Source organism: Lepidochelys kempii, chromosome 2 (genome assembly GCF_965140285.1).
Source record: "Lepidochelys kempii isolate rLepKem1 chromosome 2, rLepKem1.hap1, whole genome shotgun sequence".
NCBI lineage: Eukaryota > Metazoa > Chordata > Testudines > Cheloniidae > Lepidochelys > Lepidochelys kempii.
In genome coordinates, this window is record NC_136381.1 from 116143349 (window position 1) to 116164573 (window position 21225).

At 38.1% G+C, this 21225-nt stretch overlaps 1 protein-coding gene across 8 annotated transcripts in view; it reads left to right on the top strand.

Moving 5' to 3' along the window:
* Positions 1-20488, top strand: part of SLC35B3 (solute carrier family 35 member B3) — a 39797-nt gene extending 19309 nt beyond the window's left edge. For 6 of the 8 annotated variants that reach the window (XM_073332085.2, XM_073332084.2, XM_073332079.2 and 3 more), the window contains 5 exons: positions 3569-3666; positions 8076-8168; positions 8574-8685; positions 13556-13625; positions 14364-20488. In XM_073332085.2, coding sequence (XP_073188186.1) covers positions 3569-3666; positions 8076-8168; positions 8574-8685; positions 13556-13625; positions 14364-14514 — 524 coding nt within the window. In that variant the 3' untranslated portion in view covers positions 14515-20488. Of the gene's footprint in view, positions 1-3568; positions 3667-8075; positions 8169-8573; positions 8686-8841; positions 8998-13555; positions 13632-14363 lie in introns of those variants that run through there. The other 2 variants (XR_012157333.1, XM_073332082.2) reach the window with 2 other exon arrangements.
* Positions 20489-21225: the final 737 nt, after the last annotated feature.

Here is a 21225-nt window from a genome sequence, read left to right on the forward strand (position 1 = left end):
TTTTATTTTATTTTAGCTGAATGATGGCGGTAGGAGGCAGCTTAGTATATTTCCTAAAAAGTGGGCTTACTTCTGACATTACACCAGTATAAATCAAGAGTAACTCGACTGAAGCCAGTGGAATTAACCTAAGAATTTTCTCACTATGTAGTTTGATGTACCTTGTCCTTTAATAATTTTATGTAATTTTTTTCTCTGCAAAGGGACAGCAAACAGAAGAAAAGCATAGTAATGGTGCCTCTATGAAACAGAATATATATTGACATTTGAAGTGTATGCAGATCAGAGTGAAAAGAAAAGTGAACTATAGACTTAAGCTTCTTGAGGCATTCAAAACAATGACAGGTTTCAGAGTAACAGCCGTGTTAGTCTGTATTCGCAAAAAGAAAGAGTACTTGTGGCACCTGAGAGACTAACCAATTTATTTGAGCATAAGCTTTCATGAAGTGAGCTGTAGCTCACGAAAGCTTATGCTCAAATAAATTGGTTAGTCTCTCAGGTGCCACAAGTACTCTTTTTCTTTTCTCAAAACAATGTTAACTTTTTACTCTACAGTGTAACTTTAAAATGACAAATTCCTAAGAATTCATTGTCTTATCACTTCACCAAGTTGCTAGTCACTAAATAATGTCACATTTCCTCCTTTATAGTGGTTTATAATAATGCATTTTTTAGAAGCATTTACACACAAACTAGTAAGATTTTGATATGGAGCTTTTCTTTTTACATTCATGATTTAATCAAAATTCTTTAAACGTGCACATTGTCAAGGGCAAATCTATTTACATGTCACAGTTTTGCCTAAGGAAGCAAAACTATGCTGAGAGGTTAAACGGAACAAGTAATCTTTGCTGTCTGATATGAATGTTACAAACATAAAACCTGAGTGGATTTAAAGCATCAGCTGGATGAACAATTTTGCCCGTATTGTGCCATCAGAATTTTGTAAATTAGATTTAAGGCTCTTGAATAGCAGTGGAGTCCAGGATCAGCATTGCTGTACAAAAGCAGCAAATAGACTTAATGAAACATACCTCACGCAGTGTTCCATTCGTGTACTAAAGATGTTGGCAAAGGAAACAGACGTTTACTTTTCCCAGTGCAGTCTTGTACCAAGGAAGGAAATATTTTTTAAAAGTAGAATTCATATTTAGGGCTCAGTAATGGCTTTGGCATTGTCTGACTGAGTAGCGCTTGGAAGTATCATGCCTTTTAAAGGCCTAATATCTAGAGTGACTGGCTGGGAGGATGCATGGAAGCGGCACATCATGATACGTCTGTGCAACAAACTCTTCCTCCTCTGGCCACTCTACTGGCAGTACTATCTATCCACACTCCAGTGATGGGAACCTTATCATGGTTGGTCCCTGCATGGAAGGAATATGGGATACAAATTTCCTGCACACGCATCCCCTCAAGCCTACATCTGCAATGGGAGACACAGTTTAGCCCAGAGCTTAATTAATGGTGTTTGGCTGAGTAACTTTAGTGTGTTCTGCTAATCACCTGTAGTGTGGACTTTTAAAATACATTATAAAGCATTTGAATTTGAAGGTAATTTTGTTAGTTATTCATTAACTTTAAATAACCCATTTTGGAAGCAAGTGTGTTTTTTCTTAAATGCAAGGTGTGTGGTTTAGAAACTTTGTGTGGACTAAAACTTTGCACTATCTTAATATAGCAAAGAATTTTTTTTAAAATGGTGTGTGCAAAATCTCCCCTGGCCCCCCGAATCTGTGAAGTACAAAGGAAATGGTCCATTTGATTCAAATTATGTTTGCCCTGCTAGGTCTTAAGCCTTTGGACCAGGTTCAGATCTTACCGTTTACCATCATTGATTTCAGTGGAGTTATTGCTGATTTATATTGATGTAAAGTGAAATCAAAATCAGGCCCTTTGTGTTGTTTTGGGTTTGGTGTTTTTTAAGAAAACTTTTTTCAGATTCTGTCAGTAGTATGGATTGGATTTTTGTGCCTTTAAATAAAACTATCAAATTATGAGATTAAACTGGTTTATGTGCATTATCTTATTTTATACTGGTACACCCATATTGGCATTGTAATGGATTCAAGCTACAGATTGATACAGTATGTGAAAAAGTATAGTTTAAAAGTCATATAATGGGTGTGATGTAAAAATGTAGGAAATACAACTGACTCAAAACTTCCTTGACCAGCTACTATGTGCTCCTCTCACTAAGGGAGAAAAGAGTGCTTTTTATTTAAAAAAAAACAAAAACAAAAAAAATACACACACACCCTCACCCCCCCACACACACACACTCACCCCCACAAGTTATAAACACACTAATGAAGTCCCATAGGGCCTGTTTTTCCATCAATGCATTTCACTCAGGCATCAGGTGTTTCTACAGGCTTATTACTCCTGTTCTGGCTTCTGCTGCAGAATATGAAGTCTTTTTTGGCATATACAATGCCATTGTTGTAACAGTGCCCCTAGATACCTGATTGAATAGATTATAGATTCTTCCCCCTCTGCTTGCTTCCTGGTGGTTAGAAAATGGAATAGGCCCAAAATTGTAGCATGGAGGCAACTTTATAACTAAATTTAAGGAAATTAGGGACTTAAAAGGTTCTCCAATTCAAACAGTCCCAAGGATCAATCATTTCTCTTTCTGATAGGAAAAATTTATTCCTTCCTTAAAGTATTTGTACTAGTCCAACAAAATCTCTACCAGTGAAATATGAAATCTTAAGTAATGTCATGCTGATTAACCTACTTATTTCCTGTTTTTGCTCTCACCATTCAATTATGGTGGTCATGGTATAAGAAACAAAATAGAAAATGGACATTACTAACTTTTGACATCTTGTGTGCTGCTAATTAATTTAATGTTATACTTTTATCAAAGCTGGGATTCCAACATGTTTTCATACAGTATTCAGCGTTAATCCTAACTCTTGGAATGGCAGAGATACTGGTTGGTAAAATAGTGAAAGAATCAAAGTTTAGAAATTAATTGACTTGTGATGGATAAAGAGTTATTCATTTTTGTTATTGTTAAGCTGATAACATTACCTGCCATGCAGTGAGTTTATTGTGGCCAAGTAGTGCAGCATATACATAAAGGCGTACATTCATCTTGTACCTGAACAGCATCTAGGCAAATAAAGTAGTTCAGAAAACTGAAAACTTTTCACTGTGATTCCTCTTGCTTTTGTTGTTTTGTCGTTTTGTCAGTATTTCTGTGTTTTTCCTTTTTTGTGTTTGTTAAATATACTGCTTTTGCTTTTTATTTTCTTTCCAACAGGACATACCTATTTTATATAAATAATATTCAGCATTAATTTGATCTTAAAGTTTAATCATTATTACTTATTTGTAGTGCATGAGAGCCCAGATGCCTATATCAGGATTTGGTGCACTATGGTGCTGATCTGTGTAAAATAAGACAATTCCTGCCTTCTAGAACTTAAGGTCTAAACCAGTATAAGCACAGTGAAAATTGTTTGAGTTAGCATCTTACACTACACCTATCGCTACAGGGCGAGTGGAGAGTGGCATTTGTCTTATTAATTAATACTGTTTTTCCCCCTTTTCTTTGCAGGTGTGGTCCTTATATCCCTTGCTCTCTGTGCAGATGCTGTTATAGGAAACGTGCAGGAAAAAGCTATGAAGTTGCACAATGGTTCCAATTCAGAAATGGTAAATACCTGACTCTTTAATCTAGTGTTCTGTCACACAGACCAGTGGCTCTCAACTTTCCCAGACTACAGTACCCCTTTCAGGAGTCTGATTTGTCTTGTTTATCCCCCAAGTGTCACCTTACTTAAAAAGTGCTTGTTTACAAAATGTGAGAAAAATACAAAGGTATCTCAGGACACTATTACTGAAAAATTGCTTACTTCCTCATTTTACCATATAATTATAGTATAAATCAATTAGAATATAAATATTGCACTTTTCAGTGTATAGTATATAGAGCAGTATAAACTAGTCATATGAAATTTTAGTTTGTACTGACTTTAGTGCTTTTTATGTAGCCTGTTGTAAAACTAGGCAGATATCTAGATGAGTTGATGTACCCCCGGAAGACCTCTGCGTACCCTCAGAGATACTTACCCCGGTTGAGAATCACTGACAGACTATACCAATACATATGGAGTTGGAATTCTCTCATGTTTTTAAGAGATATTCTACATAAAGTCAAGATATACCGATCATGTAATGGCAAACCAAAACTTAATCTATTTATCATGCATATAAAAAGAAAGTGCTTGTGCTGCTCTACTCATTTTTTACCGTCAAAAGGTACACATGTGTGTACATTATTAAATGAAACAAGTTTTGAAGTTGCAATAATCTCTCCTGTCTATACAAAGGATTTACTTCCTATTTTTGTATAATCTTTGTTTATGCATCCTTCCTGTATAACTGAAATCAATGGAGGGTGTTCCATATAATTAATGTACTCCAGGTTTAATAAAAATATAATATGTTCCCTTAGTTTGAATTATTTTGTATTTTGTCCATTGATTTCAATGTTTTTAAAAATCCCACTCAGCACCTAAATACTTCTAAAAATCTGGCGCCATTAGCAACCATCCATATTATAGTGCTGTAGATGTAACTAAGAAAAACAACTGTGGGACTAGTAGCATAACAGTGAAATCTGAAATTGTATTGGCAAATTACATTTATAGGGGAGAGCAAGTAGACAGGGGATATCAAACCCCAAAAAACACTGGGCAGTGAGTTGACACTACTGCATAATTGCCCCAGATAATAATATGGGAAAGTAGTCCAACATTTAATATTTGTATTGCATATATACATATGCAGTTTCTAACACCTGCTGTAGTCAAGATTGTCCAGAACTGCTGAAAAAACTGATAGAATCCTAATGGACTTAACATTGTAACTGATTTAAAAAAAAAAAATCCAGAACTTGGAGTTAAACTACCTTTTCCATAAGCAGTGTAATAAAACAGACTAAACATCAAGAGTGACTGACTGCTGTTAAAGTGAAACCACAACGGTACCGACACCCTTTTTATTTAAAAAAAAAAAAAAACAACTTCTGAAATAGTTAATTTTCTAAAGAGCAGTGACAAAATCTTCAGATTGACTTGACAAATGTTATTTAGTTCCAAAAGATACAAAATGTGATGCATAAAGCTTAGAATAAAAGAACCAGCAGATGTGGCTGAAAAGTTTAAAATGATTGGAGAACTCCTCTGAATTTTGATAAAATTTACATTATATATAGATATCAATAGAGGCACATCCATTAAAACTTTACCTCATCAGAGTTTAGTAATCTATCCTCAGTACAGAACAGAGGCACTATGACTAACCCCATTAGAAATTACTTTAGAAAATAATCAGAGCTTGAAAATTAAGTGCCTTTATAATAATGAGCAGTATGGGATTTTGAAATTCTTCTGAAGCCCAGAAGCTCTTCATCACTTTTTGAAGCAGTAATCAGCTCTTTTTAAAATCCTTGTCCTCCTAAGTGCCAACAAGATTTGAGGAAAGAATGATTCGCAATTCAAAACATTGGTAAAGATTAAACAATTTTGGTAATTTTACCATTATATACACTTACTGTCTTGTTGAAGACCATAGCAGAAAGGGAAAAATAAAACCACCAGGGATATGAACAAGTTCTACCAAGTAAAAGAACCTGCAGCTAATCAAAACAACAAATGTCTAGTACTAATGAAGTGAAAGTGTGAAGTAACTTCAATGCCCGTGAGCTCAAAAAAAGAGTTGATGTTCGTTGGAATAAATACACATTAATAGCCAATCCCTTAATCTGTTAGTCAAAATGAAAATGTTAAATATGGTTCTGAGAACTCTGTGGGCTTTCTTCCCTTAGTGGAATTAATACAATTTTCATAGTAGACAACAAGGCCAGAGTAAGTGGACACATTTTTTGGAGTTAACCTAATTAAAAAATATTGCTATTGCTGGATTTTATTCAAACTGATAATTACAATGCCAAAGTCACAATTTTAATTATCAGTTTACTTCAATAGTATATTTCAGTACATATTTTATAACACAACATTTTTTCTTCAATTACATTTGCTTTTTCAAATTGTATTCAGTGAAGATAATGATTCCTATAGTTAAGATTCCCTAATACTTTGTCATAGGAACAGTGGCAGAAGGGTCTAATTACGAGAGAACACTCCCCTACAAAGCCTGGAATAGAAGCTATTATTCCATATAGTCTCCACATTGCTTTGCTGTCGAACAAATAGCTGTGAAACCCACTGGCAAAATATATGTCTATAGATGCCTGTAGTGGCAATTCCACATACAAAATAACAGCCTTCTACTTACACCAGTTACTCCATTAACTACAGTGGTAGAGTATTGTGTGATGTCTTACTGGGGCGGAATGGTCAATATGGTTGTACATGATGATGAAATTTGTTTTTCTAATTTTTTAAGTTTTTAAAGAATTCAGGAAGAGGCATCCATAAAGATGTTAAAAGAACATTAAGGTTGCAAAGTCAAGCACTCAAAAATTAGGAAATGCAAGAATTAAGTTTACCTGACCCCTTTGTACATATGCATTATAATAAAATCTTTTTGATTGCATATTGTTTTTTTCACAGGACATCTGCCTTGTTCTGTGCACACACTGGACAATGCTTTGGGAATTGTTCGAGATTGTGTAATGTATGAATTTGTTGTCCTTAGGACCTTTGCCTCATTTGTTGACAAAGTTGGTAAGTGTTTAGTGAGTGAGGCAGGGGATTATTGTGGGAAGAGAAGGGACTGTCTCATGGTCAAAACAGATTAATGCTGCCCTGGAGAATTGGATTCTGTCCCTGCTTCTGTCACCTGGTGGGCGGGGGCACGGTAGGACAGTGAATGAGCAGGCTACAGGTTGAGAAGATGGGTGCTAACAGTTCCTACCTACTCCTCAGCCCCTCCAGTTCCTGCTGTTGCCTCTGCCCTCACACACGTACATGAGTTTATTGAAGAGATACATTGTGGAGATACTAACCTCCCACTCCCGCCGCCAGTTCTACCAAATGGTTCCTAAGCTGGGCAAGTTGCTTAAATCAAACTATTCACAATGGCCACTAATTGTGTGTTACATGTTTTCTCAATGCCCAGCAGGAGACATGTAGGGCCAGATCTGAAGGAGTGCTTGAGCGCTCACAACTATAACAGAAGTAGGAGCTATGCTATAAATGCATAAAGTATTAAGTACTCTAAAAAATCAAGACCTTGATGTCTGAAATCTATCTCACAAAATTAGTGGACACTTCTGATAATTTTGGTCTAGTCTCTGTGTCTCATTTCCTGATCTGGACAATTGGGGGAAAATGCCATCTCACCTCACAGGGGTATTGTGAAGATAACTCATTTATGGCAGTAAATAACCGAGATACTATGAGATTATAGTAGAAAAGCCCATGAGGAAATTAATTCTGTATTTAGTGCAGTGTTCGGATGATGTGCAGTAAATACACAGGGTTACACACCAAATGATGAAGATAAAATGAAATGTTGAATAGCTAGCCATTTACACTGGCTATCCTTCTCACTAAATGAGGCAGGGGTTCTGTGGAAAAAATATGTGGTCATGTAAATTAAAGACTGTCATGATGCACATGCTCAAGCGGACTGAATTAAGGTTGCACAGGCAACCTTAATTCAGGCATTTCCAAATTTATGAATGCTTGGCTTTGTTAACAATGTAGTTTTGTCTGTGTAATTTATAAGTGTATTTACTTGGAGTTTTGTAAATTAAAAATAGTTAAAACAACTGCATGTATTTATAATTGTTTGAAGTTTTACTTAAACAACAAAATCCTGAATTCGAAGTAACTGCTTTCTCTTTTAGTTCTGGCCTGAGGATATTAGTAACTGACTTCCTGCATAAGAAAGATTTTATTTTCTGTGGGGTGATGGTAAAATGGAAGATCATGATCCTATTACCCACTCTAACTTTTCATATAGTTACTTGAATACTACTGTTTGAGGATGTTATGTGCTACATTTAAAATTGAGTATATTAACTCAGCATTTAATTTACTACTTTAATTGTTTAGTAGAACTAGCTAATATTTTTATTTTAACTGTTCCAGGTTCTGTATTCCTATTCAATAGGTTTTGTGTACATTTTATTGGGATTGACATGCAGTAGTGGATTAAGCCCTGCAGTAACATTTTGTTCAAAGGTAAACACAGATTAAATATTTTTATTTTAAAAAGATTAAATAGTTCTGTGTACAGAGGACTCCTCACGGTAAAGATTATTGTTAATATAGTGTGACAAGTCTTGCTGTTCTCTTAACATAATTTTCTGATCTGGAGTACAGGTAAACTTGTCCAACTTACAAATTAATCCTTTTTTTAGTCCTTGATCAATAGAGTAGGTGAATTAAAAAAAGTCCCATAGCAGAGTTCATAATTTTATTTTTCCATTATTTAATGAAAATGAAATAAGAACCTTTGCATGAATGCATTGTTGAACATCTTATTATTGCTCACGCAGTTGATTAAAGTCTATAGTTTTATTTCATTTTGCAACACCTCAGAGTTTGTTTTGCATTTTCCTAACTGGTTTTTTGTTGTTTTTGCAGCATCCAGTTCAGACCTATGGTTATGCATTCTTTTTTTCCCTGACTGGATATTTTGGAATATCCTTTGTTCTAGCGTTGATTAAAATCTTCGGTGCCCTTCTAGCTGTAACAGGTATGAACAAATTACATATTTAGTATTTTAATATAAAAAGAATCTTCTCCTATTTTCCCATTTAGGACAAAGCTTGTGAGAATTGTTATTGCTTTCTCTTGCTTCTACTCTGAGCTGATTTACCTGAGTTCATGTAGCATGACTTCTCTATTGCAGTATATTTGGAAACCAAGGTTCTTTCTAACCCAGTGCCTTCACCTAGAAGGGCTTTGTGCACAAATATATGAACACCAGGAGCCCTGCTAGATACATAAACAATACACTTGACAGATCTGTGGAATCAGAAATACACACCAAAATATAAGCAAAAAGGTAAGACTTATTTGGGACAGGGAGGAAAAAATGTTAAAATAAAATGGGGCACAGATGTGCAAGAGGCAGTATCATGCTTCCCAAACATAAAATCACAGCCTCAGAAATTCCAGGAAGCGTTTCTACATATATTCTCAATAGATTAATGTAGTGCACTCTGTTTAAGGCCTTGAACCTTCAGACTTTTATAGTTAGATGCTGTTAAGGCAATAGTAAATGTACATTGCAGGTTTGGTGCAAAAACAAATCAAGAGCAGCAAATTGTCTTTTCAACCCCTGCACTCTTGCTTGTTCATTTGCCTAGGATAACAAAATATGTTGAATTGTACATGTCAGGACTTAGAGATACAGGGCATCTTATCCTATCTGACTTATATTAGTTTTGGATTTGTAGCTTTTTTTTTGTAATATATATATACACAAAATAAGTGCCAGTCCTGTGCGCTAGGCATCCTTGACAGCCATTAAAAATACCATCTATAAATATAAGTCCAACAGTCCATCTCCTTCATTCAGAAGTTTAAACAACAACCAGTCAAGTAGAAGCAAAAAAGTCAGAATACTCTTCCCTCCCCACAACACCAACTCACCTTTCAACCTTCACCAGTTCCATTTTACTACATCCATCACAAAAGCCTTTGTAAACAGATGGGCTTTGTAGCATGCCCTGCTGGTCAACAGATAAAAGCTATTTTAAACCAAGGGAGTGTGTGAATTCCAAAGCTGAATACCCTGCCACCAGCTCTCTCTCTCTTCCAAACCAAGGAAGTTGCTATTTGATTTCTTAATAGCAGATGGAAATCTTACTGTATATCTGGAATGCAACCTGTGCTGGGAGGTATCAGACAACACCTTCTATCAAAGATGCAGATAAACTCTTTGTTTAATCTTCCAGATGCTTTGCCCAACCTTGCAGTGTTACTCCGATCTTGTTCCAGATAGTCCTTATATATGCTCCATTTTCTGCCAGATGCTTAGTATGGCACATGACTGCATTAGGTACGTCAGAAGACATAGTTATACTATGCTGTGTCATCAATATACTGAAAGTACTTAAGTAATTATTAATGCTTTTAAGAGCAACATATATGTAAAGAACAAGAGAGGTGACAAGATGGAATCCTGTGGGACTCAAGAGAGTGTTCTAAGGAAAGAAGATACCCAATACCATTCTCTGGGAATGTTCCACAAGAAAGGAAAAAAGCCACCCTAGGGTCCCCTTGTCCTGTCTGGGTACAAAGGCAAATCTTATGACATGTAGCATCAACAGTATCACTAGTCTCAGGATCAGTACTATTGATAGTATTGTCTACAGATGGCATGGACACTTGACTTCCACTCATTGGCAGGAGAGGATATGCCAGCACCACCCATGCAGTCTGTATCCATGTGCAGGTCAGTACCCAGATTGACAAGTATCAAGGCGATCTGTGGCAATGAGACATCCATGACCTAGATAGAAATTTCAGTCTCCAAACCACTGATTCCATCCCAAGTAGTATATCAAGAATATGCCCAGCTACATATGCTGAGTAGTCAGTCATCTGGGATAGTTGTGTGGTGAGCATGAAAATCTTGAGCCAACTCAGAAGATTTGCCATCTACATAAATGTTGAAGTTACTAAGCCCTTAGTGCCACAGCAGCAAGGAACCTTACTTGCTTATGCATGAACTTCGCAGTGCAGCGGGGTGATGTGCACACTAAAAATAGTTCAGTCTTCACTCAGTGTTGGAACCGACATACGGAATGTGCTAACAATGAATTTTTTTCCTCCCCTTGCTCGGAGAAGAGGAACTGCAGTTTAAAATAATGAAAAATGATCAGTGCTAAACAGATCCTACATGAAACGCTGGACACCAGTACTTTTTCCAACAGGGAAGTATTAATTTAGTCCAGTGATTTTCAACCTATGGTCCACAGAGTATGTCTAAAGATTTGAAATTCTCCATTTGATACCTCCATTTGAAATTTTTTTAGGCATCGGCAAATGTAAAAAAAGATTGAAAACCACTGATTTGGTCTATTAATGTTTTGTCTGCCTAACATACTTAATGGAGGATGATTCCACTGTCAGGAGTAATATGTTTACCTATCAATAATTTGTTTAAGCTTTACATAGTTTCTAAAATCAAATGTATTACCAGAATAGAGAGTATGACAAACCACGATTTAGGGGTTATCTGTACTAATTTACTGTGGCTTACATCTGTGTTCACTCAGCCTTCATCATTGAGCTGGTCATAATATTTTAGCACATAGTGTTACTTTAATGTAGTATCTCTAAGTGAACATTATTATCCTGTACGATCGTGACCTTACAAGTCAGCAATCATAGAAGCTGCTTGCATATCAAAGTTGTCTCTGGTTTTGAATCGGAAGGGGGAGAAAGGACCTTATTAGGATGTCTCGAAATGACTTTATCAAGTTGTCTCCAACACAAAAAGTCAGGAGAGATTTGGGTTTTTTCTTTCTATATGCCTATTTCCAAAATCCTTGTAAAATTAACGCTCCTTGTCATAATCAACTATGACACACAGTCATACCCAGAGCTGTTTAAAACAATGGAATTGTTAGAGTTTGAGAGCGTAAGATTTCATTTGGATATATTTCACAAGACTAAATTGTGTGCCTGATCCCCCTGTAGTTTATATAGATGTAATAGCTGTGTGTCAAAAACAGTTACGTCAGGCTATTTCTACCTCAAGTTACCCCTTTTTATAACGACAAACATCAGTCACGAGGGATTGGGGTGTGGGGGGGGAGCAGGAGGATACCAGGGAACTTACTTCCCTTCCCTCTGCCCCCAAAGCTGGTTTGTGTAAGGTAATGTTCTTCATTTACTGTAGTGGAAGGGAGAATATGGACAGTTTTGACTTAAAATATTAATTGTCTAATTTATTATACAGGATTTTAATCAAGTTTGCCACTCTCATAGTTTGCGTTTTGCTTTTTTAACCAAGTTCACTGTATGCATTGATTTCAAATGAGCATGGATGAGAGAAGTTGTTTCATGCCTTAAAACAGTTTTTAAAAAGTGTATTTTACTGTGTCAAAGAATGCTGGAATAGCAAAACCTTCCCAGGAATTCTTGTGCCTGACCTTGACAGTCTTGGCACTCTATTCCTTTCTACTTTGCTTGTAGCAATGGGGAAAAGTTTACCATGCCGTGGAAGAGCATCCCATTCATTACTGCCCCCTGACTACCCTATCTTTCCCCTTATTGGGCAAGAAGGGGAAAAGAGTTTAATGAAAATTGTATTTCTATTAGCAGAATGAGAAATTAGACTTAATTGGGAAAAGAGAAATCACTTAATTTAGAAGGAAGTGGTTACATAAATATTTTAATTAATAACTGATTTGGTGAAAGAACAGAAATAATAGTACTTAGAAAAACTCATGTAATTTAACCATTTTTTTAATTAATTCATCTAAACTCTTTTCTAATTAAAACTCAATTTTTTTTATTCCCTTCATTTTTCATGTAATTGAAAATCATTATTTGATGTGCATAAACTTCTTAAAATGTAAAGATAATTACCAAAAAAAGTTGAGATCAGGTGAAGATAAAGCAAAGGTACAAGAGAATACTTCTGTCCATTTTAATCCTAGTTTTAAGAGAACACTTCTGGAAAAGTTTAAGATTCACCTTACCATCTATGAGTGTTGTTGTTGAGCAGTTTCATATTTGACTACTATATAAACAGTTATGAAGTCAGAACATGGCCATGTAGACTAGATAATTCATATGATATTTCAATGCAATATATGGAAGTTGTGTTTAATTTTGGTGTAACCCAGCAGGTTATAGTTTTACCTAAATCTGTTAATAGGATTATGTCCTCATAAACTACAATTCAGATCTTCTTTAGTGACAAGATCACAGGTAGGCAAAGATTAGTGAAATAGTACAATGTGGCCTTCTGAAATCCATTGTCATGTTCAGTGTCCTCACCAGAGTTATTTCTCTGCACTGAGGCCTGCTGTTATGTAAATAGTTTCAAAACAGTTAAGATGCAAATACCTATCCCCTTCAAAATAAAACCAAAAGCAAGGATCTATGCCGGTAGATTCTGACCAAAAGAAAGATTGTAATAGTAAGTATTACAGTATATCCAAGTCCTTAACATTTTTAAACTCTTAGTTTTGTTTTAAAAAATGTACACAATCTAGTTCACAATTTCCAACTGGTAGTGGTTTCAAAGATGGTTTATCACATTCCCATGATACCTGTGATCTGGTGAGTAAAGTGAGCATTGGGATAAATGAGTCTGGTTACTTTGGGAGTCTCTGTAGTAGGAATATCTTTACTGGTTTTGCTATATTGATGCAAACCTCACTTTGGATGTGCTGCACCAGTTTCAAACCAGGAGAAGACACACCCCCTATTTGACACTGGTCGAGTCATCTACCAGTTTGCACCAGTGAAGCTCACCAATATAAATATCCCTGCTATAGATAGGCCCTTAATTACCTAGTTTATTAATACCTCCTAATAACAGCTTTAGTTGGATTATAACTAGATCTAAATTATAGTTAACCATTGTTTTTCTTCTGCAGTAACAACAGGAAGAAAGGCAATGACCATTGTGCTTTCTTTTTTGTTCTTTTCAAAGCCATTCACATTCCAGTAAGTATCAAATTGTCCTTTTATGGCTTGTGTATTTCATAAAATCAGGTTCTTGATCACTGAAATTGAATAACATTACCAGTTAACCATCAAAATGTTTGAATAGGATTTTCTTCAACTTTCAAACATTTGTAATAGAAATGGGTTGTAAATATTGGCTAGTTTGTTCATTATGTCAGAGAATAATTTCATTTTTCCCCAAAAACATTAGAAGACAAATCCATTGTACATTTTGGGGGTGGGTGGAAGGTGATGGGTTTTTGAGGGGTTGGGGTTTTTTTTTGGTAGTTTAAGAAAATCTTATGTAAAAAGGTGCTGAAGTCAGGCAATCCAAGATAATGATGGAGAAAAGAGCCCTATGTAGGAGCAGTAGTCATAAAATATAGCTCCTATAAACATGGGAATGTATTGCGGATTGAAGGTATTTTATTCATATAGGTAAGAACCATTACAATTAATTATAGCTTAGTAAATGCGGACAGGTTATGTCAAATAAATTCCCTTCTCCAGCCTACTTACCTAAGAGGAAGGAGAAAGGATAATAAAAATTAAAGATTTAAGCTAACACCTTGACTGGGTCCTACCACTTGCTTTTCTCTTATTGGAGACCATCTTTTAGATTGTCAGCTTCTTGGGGCAGAGACTTTATTTTTGTCTTGTAGAATGTGAGGCACATCATTGGCACATTACAAATAAACTGTTAATACTATAATTATTTTCCTCTTTTTCACCCTTCAGGTACGTGTGGTCAGGTTTATTAGTTGTCCTGGGTATATTTCTGAATGTTTACAGTAAAAATATGGATAAAATCAAGCTGCCTTCACTACGAGGTCTTTGCAACAAAACTGTGGAAGAGAGACAGACAAGGACGTTGTCACAAACTGTGTAGACAATGGTTTTATGCCATGTCTTGAATCTGACTTATTTTATTGGAACAGTCTTCAACTGGTTCACTTTCCAAAGGGAACATTATTAAAACCAAAAGAGCTGAAGGCTGAAATGAACAGTTTTATGTGAGCCTTCTCTTCAGAGCACTTGAATTCATCATAGGTGTTATATACCATTGTCAGAAGGCATTATCAAGCCAATGAAGGAAAGCAACGCCTGGCAGACTGCTGAAATACTGTGTTCCAAATGGGGGACAGTAGCACATTAATTTGGGCATTTTTATCATATCAGATGTGGCTGATTTGAGATTAGTGGTTCTTTGTTTTTATTGTTGGGCTGGGATTATTTAAAAGTAATACTGTATTAACACTTAATGGACGCTCATCAGCAACGGATTGACCAAATTGAAATTTTAAAGTTGGAAGAGGTAGAATACGGTATGTCATGATTTTTCATTTTAAATAAAAATTCAGTTTAAGTTCTTGATGAGATTCTCAACATTTTACATTTGTTAATATAATTGGCATTTCTATTGAAATCAAAATCTGATTAATGGTTTAAATTTGAGATTGAAAGAATCGTGATTTTTTTTCCATTCCCCCCCTTCAGCTTTTAAAAATTATTAAAGAGTGCACATAGACATTACTGTTAATCCCAGTGTAGAAAAAAAGAGTACCAAGATCTCTGTCTGCTTGCAGTACTTTCTCACTATCAGAGGAGTTGTCTGCTGTTACTGTACTGGTATAAAACAGTGAGTGAAAATTCTCTAACAGCACACAGGTTAATATATTAAACATCATTTCTCTTCACTGTCCTCAAATTAAAGCTTTAACTCCAAACATAAGTAGATGACAGTGAGATTTCTCTTCCAATGGACAGAGTGCACACACAGGGTCATATTGATCAGGAAGTGTGGGTAAATGAGAGACACAGGGATGGATTCAAGGGGCAAGCAACAAACTTAACTAACAACACCCCTCTCCATTTTATCTGCCCATACTCTCTCTCATAGCAGGTATTTAATTGGGTGCAGTGTGGAGTTAAAAGATCCCACCATAAAACCAATAATTCAGCTCACTTCTGAATACTCTCACCCCTCTCCCAGGAGCTGGCCATCCCTTTGCTGTCTGGAAAGTCTTTTCAGCAGTTAAGCATGCTCTTGCTCAGCACTGGCTACTCTCAATTTGTGATGGGAAAACATTGGATGGAAAAAAAAAAAAAGTGGGCAGAGATTGAACTATTCCAAAATCTTTTGGGTTTGTGATCTAAGCATTAGTACATAATGAAATGGCAATCATTGTTGTACATTAGTTCTCACCATGGAACTAGAAAATACAGTCCACCAGGGAAGTACGAGTTACTTTCCTGACTGTGCTTCTTATCAGCGCTTCAACTCATCCCTCCTGTTATTACCAATGTCCGGTGATATGTTCTAGATAGATGTCTCTTGACCACCTGATGGCATCCGACATCATGAGTTGCCCCGTCAGCTGAGCTTAGTGTTGACCAATTCCAGTTTCTCAACACTGACTCCTTGCTGGGGTCCCATGCGCTCAGAGCTCCGATGATCAGCATGTGAGTTTGAACCTCATAGCCCCTAGCTCCCAAGGTGTTGGCCAGAGGAGCCTATATTTCCAGCTTTCGAGATTGGGTGTCGCAGAAGGCAGTAGTCCTGTTTTCAGAGGGAACTCTGACATCCACCATGATCTTCTTCCAGTCCTCGTTGGTGATGATGATGTCCGGTCACAGTTGTCTGTCCATTCAAGGGATGGCAACATTCACAGCGACTTTCCCTACAGGTGGCGGGATGACTGACCAGGCAATCTTGGATGGCATTGTGGCACAGCTGCCAGGCTCTGGAATGGGGCTTGCCGCTACACCGGACATGGGGTAGTGTCTCGTTGGCATAGCTGCACTTCCTGCATTGCTTGTTCCAATTCCCTTGGCGGAAGTCCATTCGGCGGAATGCAGTTGAGCCAGACCCTGTGGATGAACCACCAATCAGCAAATCGGGTGAAGCTGCCCCCAGGGAGAAAAAGTGGTTGCTCGTGTCCCACTTGCACGTCACCTCAAAAGGCCTTCCTGTAGTCTGGCTTCCATTTCAGATTTTCTATGTACTGCAAGTGGAGGGAATCTTTCAAGGTCCTCCCCAGCATGGTTCTAGCTCTTGGAGTGATCATTGTGCGCTCCATGTTCTTCATCTGTGCCAGTGGCACCAGGATTCTCAGCTCGTGGTGTTCCTCACACCACATCCAGGGGCAGCCGATACACTTCTCCAGTAGCATTGTGGGCATGAATCCAGAACGAAGCAAAAAGTCTTTCCCCCCCCTTTCAAATTTGCCTTCCAGGGAGCCATTCAGGATAGCAACATCTTGCTTGGAGAGGGTCCTTCAATTCACTTCTTGATGGCATCCTGCATAGAACTTTCCACGATGTTCCTAACTGTGGCGTCTGGGCACGTCAGAAGGCATGAGTGATCATTGCAATGTCACAGATCACCCGTATGAGGGACCACCCTGCCTGTGCAAGATGTACACCAGTTCATTTCTGGTCCTCTGAGAAAGAAATATCCACGTCTTCACTAGCTGTCTGTGTTGTCTGCTTTAAGAGGTAGCTTCGCCATGGCAGATCCCCTTAAGACGAATGAAATATGGGGGATCAGGAAGGTGTTCAAGGTATTGGTCTTCTGCCATGGTGGTAGCAGGGAGGAGTCCATCCTTTCTACATCTCGTAGGATCTCTGCAATGGTATCCTTAGGTGTCTGCTGGATGCGGAAACCCATGGGCATGCTGAGATGTTGGTATGCTTGCCCATCCTTGAGGAAGATCATGGGTTCACCTTAGATCTGAAACTGTGTTGTCTAGACCAAGTCCCTTCCACTGCCATCAATATTCAGAAATGCACACTTCCTGGCATTGAAGCAGAGTGTCATCCAGTTGGCAGCCTGGCCCGTGACATCGCGCATTTGTTGGAGACTCTCAGGATTGTCTGCATAGGCCAGGATATTCACTTAATGAAACCACCTAGACCGCAGGAGATGGCTCTAATGAGCGGCTCCATGGCTAAGTTGAAAACGATGGGGCTGAGGGGACAGCCTTGCTTCACTCCACTATAGATAGGAATTTCAGGTGTCTCTACTTCCATGGAGCGAATGGTGGTGATGCAGCCATCATAAAGTTCCCGGACCGGTTGGTGAAAATTTTCAGGGCATCCCGAACTCTCGCAGTGTGGCAAAAGTGTGCTGATGGGGCATCAATCCGAAAGCATTAGCCAGGTTGAGCCACGCTGTGGCACATTGCTCCCGTGCCCTCCTGGCCATGTGAATGGCAGTTTGAAGGACAAAATTGTGTTCATAACAGCCTTCGCTTGAGATGAAGCCTTTCTGGATGGAGCTGATGGCTCCTTCGTTCACTGACCAGTCTGTGATCCTAGCTGCGAGGCAGCTGGCGTACAGTTTGTACATGGTGGAACAGAGAGAGATGAGTCTCCAGTTGCTGGGGTTGTCTTGCTCACCTTTGTTGTAGATGAGCTCCATCATAAACTTCTTCCAGGAGCTGGAAGTACAGCGGAACGGTTTGCATTTGTTGAAAATGGCATTTAATACCAGGCAACCGCGGTCTCATTTTTTCAGGAAGTAATATTGAATGCCATCTTTTCCTAGGTATGTGTTTTTGGTCTTTGTAAGTCTGGTCATTACTTCCCATGATGTAAAGTCTTGTTCCAGGTCCCCTGCGTAGTCAACCCGAGGTAGAGGATGAAGGCACCCTGGACGCTGCACTTCGTTCTGAGCTACAGGCTCAAACACACCCTTGAAGTAAGAGAATAGTCTCTCGGATGAGATTGCGCAGCAGGATGAGGACCCATCTCAAGTTTCTCTCTCATAGCCTTAGGGCAGTTTGACCGGTAGAGCTTCTGGATCCTGCTGCTTGATCGTAGCAGCAACTGATGTTCCTTCTCCTGGCTTCTCTGATGATGATGATATGGCCCAACACAGGAGTTCTGTGAGCAGTCGGTGTGTTCTCTTGAGTTCCCTTTCTCATAGATACAATTTCTGCAGACAGGTCTTTAGTGAGTCCGTCTACAAGGAGGTCTAAGTCAAAGGAGGCTGTCCTTGCCAACTCCTCCATCCAAGTGGCTTGCCATGGTGTGGCAGCTCTTGCTGAAGGCTGTTGCTCCTCTGGCTGCTCAGTCTCTGCAGGCTCATGCTGGAAAATTGCTGTGGAATTAGCCTGTTGCCTCATTTCCTCCCGGTGTTGAGAGTTCCTTTTGACCAATCTTGAGGCAGGATCTCTGGTATGACGACAGTGTCTTCCCTTACAGGTTTTAGGGCAGCACTGGTCTTTTTAGGAAGGACAGTTTTGGAGGCACCAGTACTGGCCCTTTTAGAGATGTGGTCTTGCATGGGAGTTTCTGGAACTACGCTGGTCCTTCTGTGGATGAGTTCTGTCTGGGTGGGTTTTTTTTGTTTTGTTTTTTTTGATGCAGTGAGAGACCTTCTAGGGGCAAGGTACCATTGGGTGATCTTGGAGGCCATGCTGGTCCACCTAGGTTGAGGTCCCATTGTAACTCTTCACAGTCGGCTTTAGACTTAGCTACCTTGAGTAATTTTATATAATTTGCAACCTTTGCCCTGTGTTCATCCCCTTTCTCAGATCATTTATGAATATGTTGAAGAGCATAGGTCCCTGTACAGATCCTTGAGGGACTCCGCTATTTACCTCTTTCCATTATGAAAACTGACAGTTTATTCCTACACTTACCTTTTAATCAGTTACTGATCCACGAAAGGACCTCCCCTCTTATCCCGTGACTGCTTAGGTTTAATAAGAGTCTTTGGTGTGCAACCTTGTCAAAGGCTTTCTGAAAGTCTACACCACATTAACTGGATCAACCTTGTCTACGTGCTTGTAAACACTCTCAAAGAATTCAAGTGTATCACGTTGCTAATTCTCAATTTTATTGAGAGTCTCACAATATTTGATAAAAAGAACAGGAGTACTTGTGGCACCTGAGAGACTAACAAATTTATTTGAGTATAAGCTTTTAAGAGCTACAGCCCACTTCATCAGATGCATAGAATGGAACATATAGTAAGAAGATTTCTCTTAAACTCCCAGCTACTGGACTCACAACATTAACTGGTTATGCCATACATAGGGGGCTGGATGAAAGAAGGTATGGAGGTGACTGTATGAGGGCTTGTCTACATAGTCACTTAGTTTGTGGCAAGCTGTGATGTAAATGTTCCAGGCACTAAGTGTCCGTGTGGACCCTGCTGCTGCACACTAATGGTTCCTTAGTGTGCTTTGATTTGATTTACAGCCTAGCTTGCCTCAAAATAAGTGATTATGTAGACAAGCCCTGAGGGGCTGACAAACAAGTGAATGAGACTCAAACAGTGGCAGAGAGGAGAGAGTAGAAGGCAACATGAAAATTGACAAGGGATAAGCAGGGTGGGACAGAGAGGAGCCTGAAGATGGTGACAATCTTAAATTTGATGGAATAGTGATTAAGAGCCAATCAGATAATTTGAAATAAGTTCAGATGTATTTTTTTCACCAATCACAGCTCTTGTTCCTTAAGCAGCTATTTCCCAATGAGGGCAAGTCACATGCCAAGTTTGCAAGGGAGGGGGGGAAGTTTCCAGGTATTTAATTTTTTACCAATTCTGAAAAAAAAAGAATTTTCAGTCTTCCTTAATTCAAGAACAGGTGAATGGATTCCTCTCAGATTTGTTGCAACCTTTGATGTAAAGGTTTAACCTTTGGCTGGAGACCAAGAATGGAAGAGGTGAGTCCCAAAGGAATTTCTCAGGAATTTTTGAGCAAGTGAAACCAGGGTATTGGAATCTTAACTGCAATGTTCTCTGCCTCATTATAATCTGGTGGTTAGTGTTACTGATTTACTGGATTCTGTATCTGTGCCTCAATTTTTCCATCTGTAAAATGTGAATAAAGAAATTTTAACAAAGGTCAGTAGAGTCTTCAAATGAAAATTACTATACAAGTATTAATTGTATCCTTGGTACATCCATATATTTTGAATCAGTCCAATCACAATTTCTGACTGAAATTAAAAGATACAGATTGCAGCGACTAATGTTCTTATCAGCATTTTGTCTGAAATTTCACCATTTGGTAATGGTTTGTAGTGTTAGTGGAATTAAACTGAATAACTTTCTTTATTTCATACAAGATTGAGCTAGTGGACTGCACATTAGAAAATGTATAGTTGTTTAAATAATTGCTTGCTTTAGATTATAGATGTTCTGGAATTTGCAATACATTCTCAAACTAATCTTGTTGTGGGTTTAGAGTTGCTAGAGCAAGTTAAAGGGTTGGGTTTTTGTGGGGCGGGGAGCTGGTATTTTCATAGGTGTGAATTTTAATACTCACTAATCCTCTGTATTATAACTGAGTTATGCAAGGGCAAACTTCACAAAAGTGAGAAAAGCCTATAATTTGCCACCAGTCGTGGTCTGTTTCAATTTCATGGCTTATAGTCAGAATGCTACTTATACTATGGTGTAGTGACATTAAGAGAATATTCACTTCAGTGAATTACTATTTTATAATGAGCTTTATAATGCAAGTGGATAAGAGAAATGTACACACCTTCAAGTGTTCTTTATTTAAGGCTTATTTTTTGGAACATTCCCTCCTATATGCATGCTATTCATAAAATGGTATTTTATATCAGGTCAGTAAAGCTG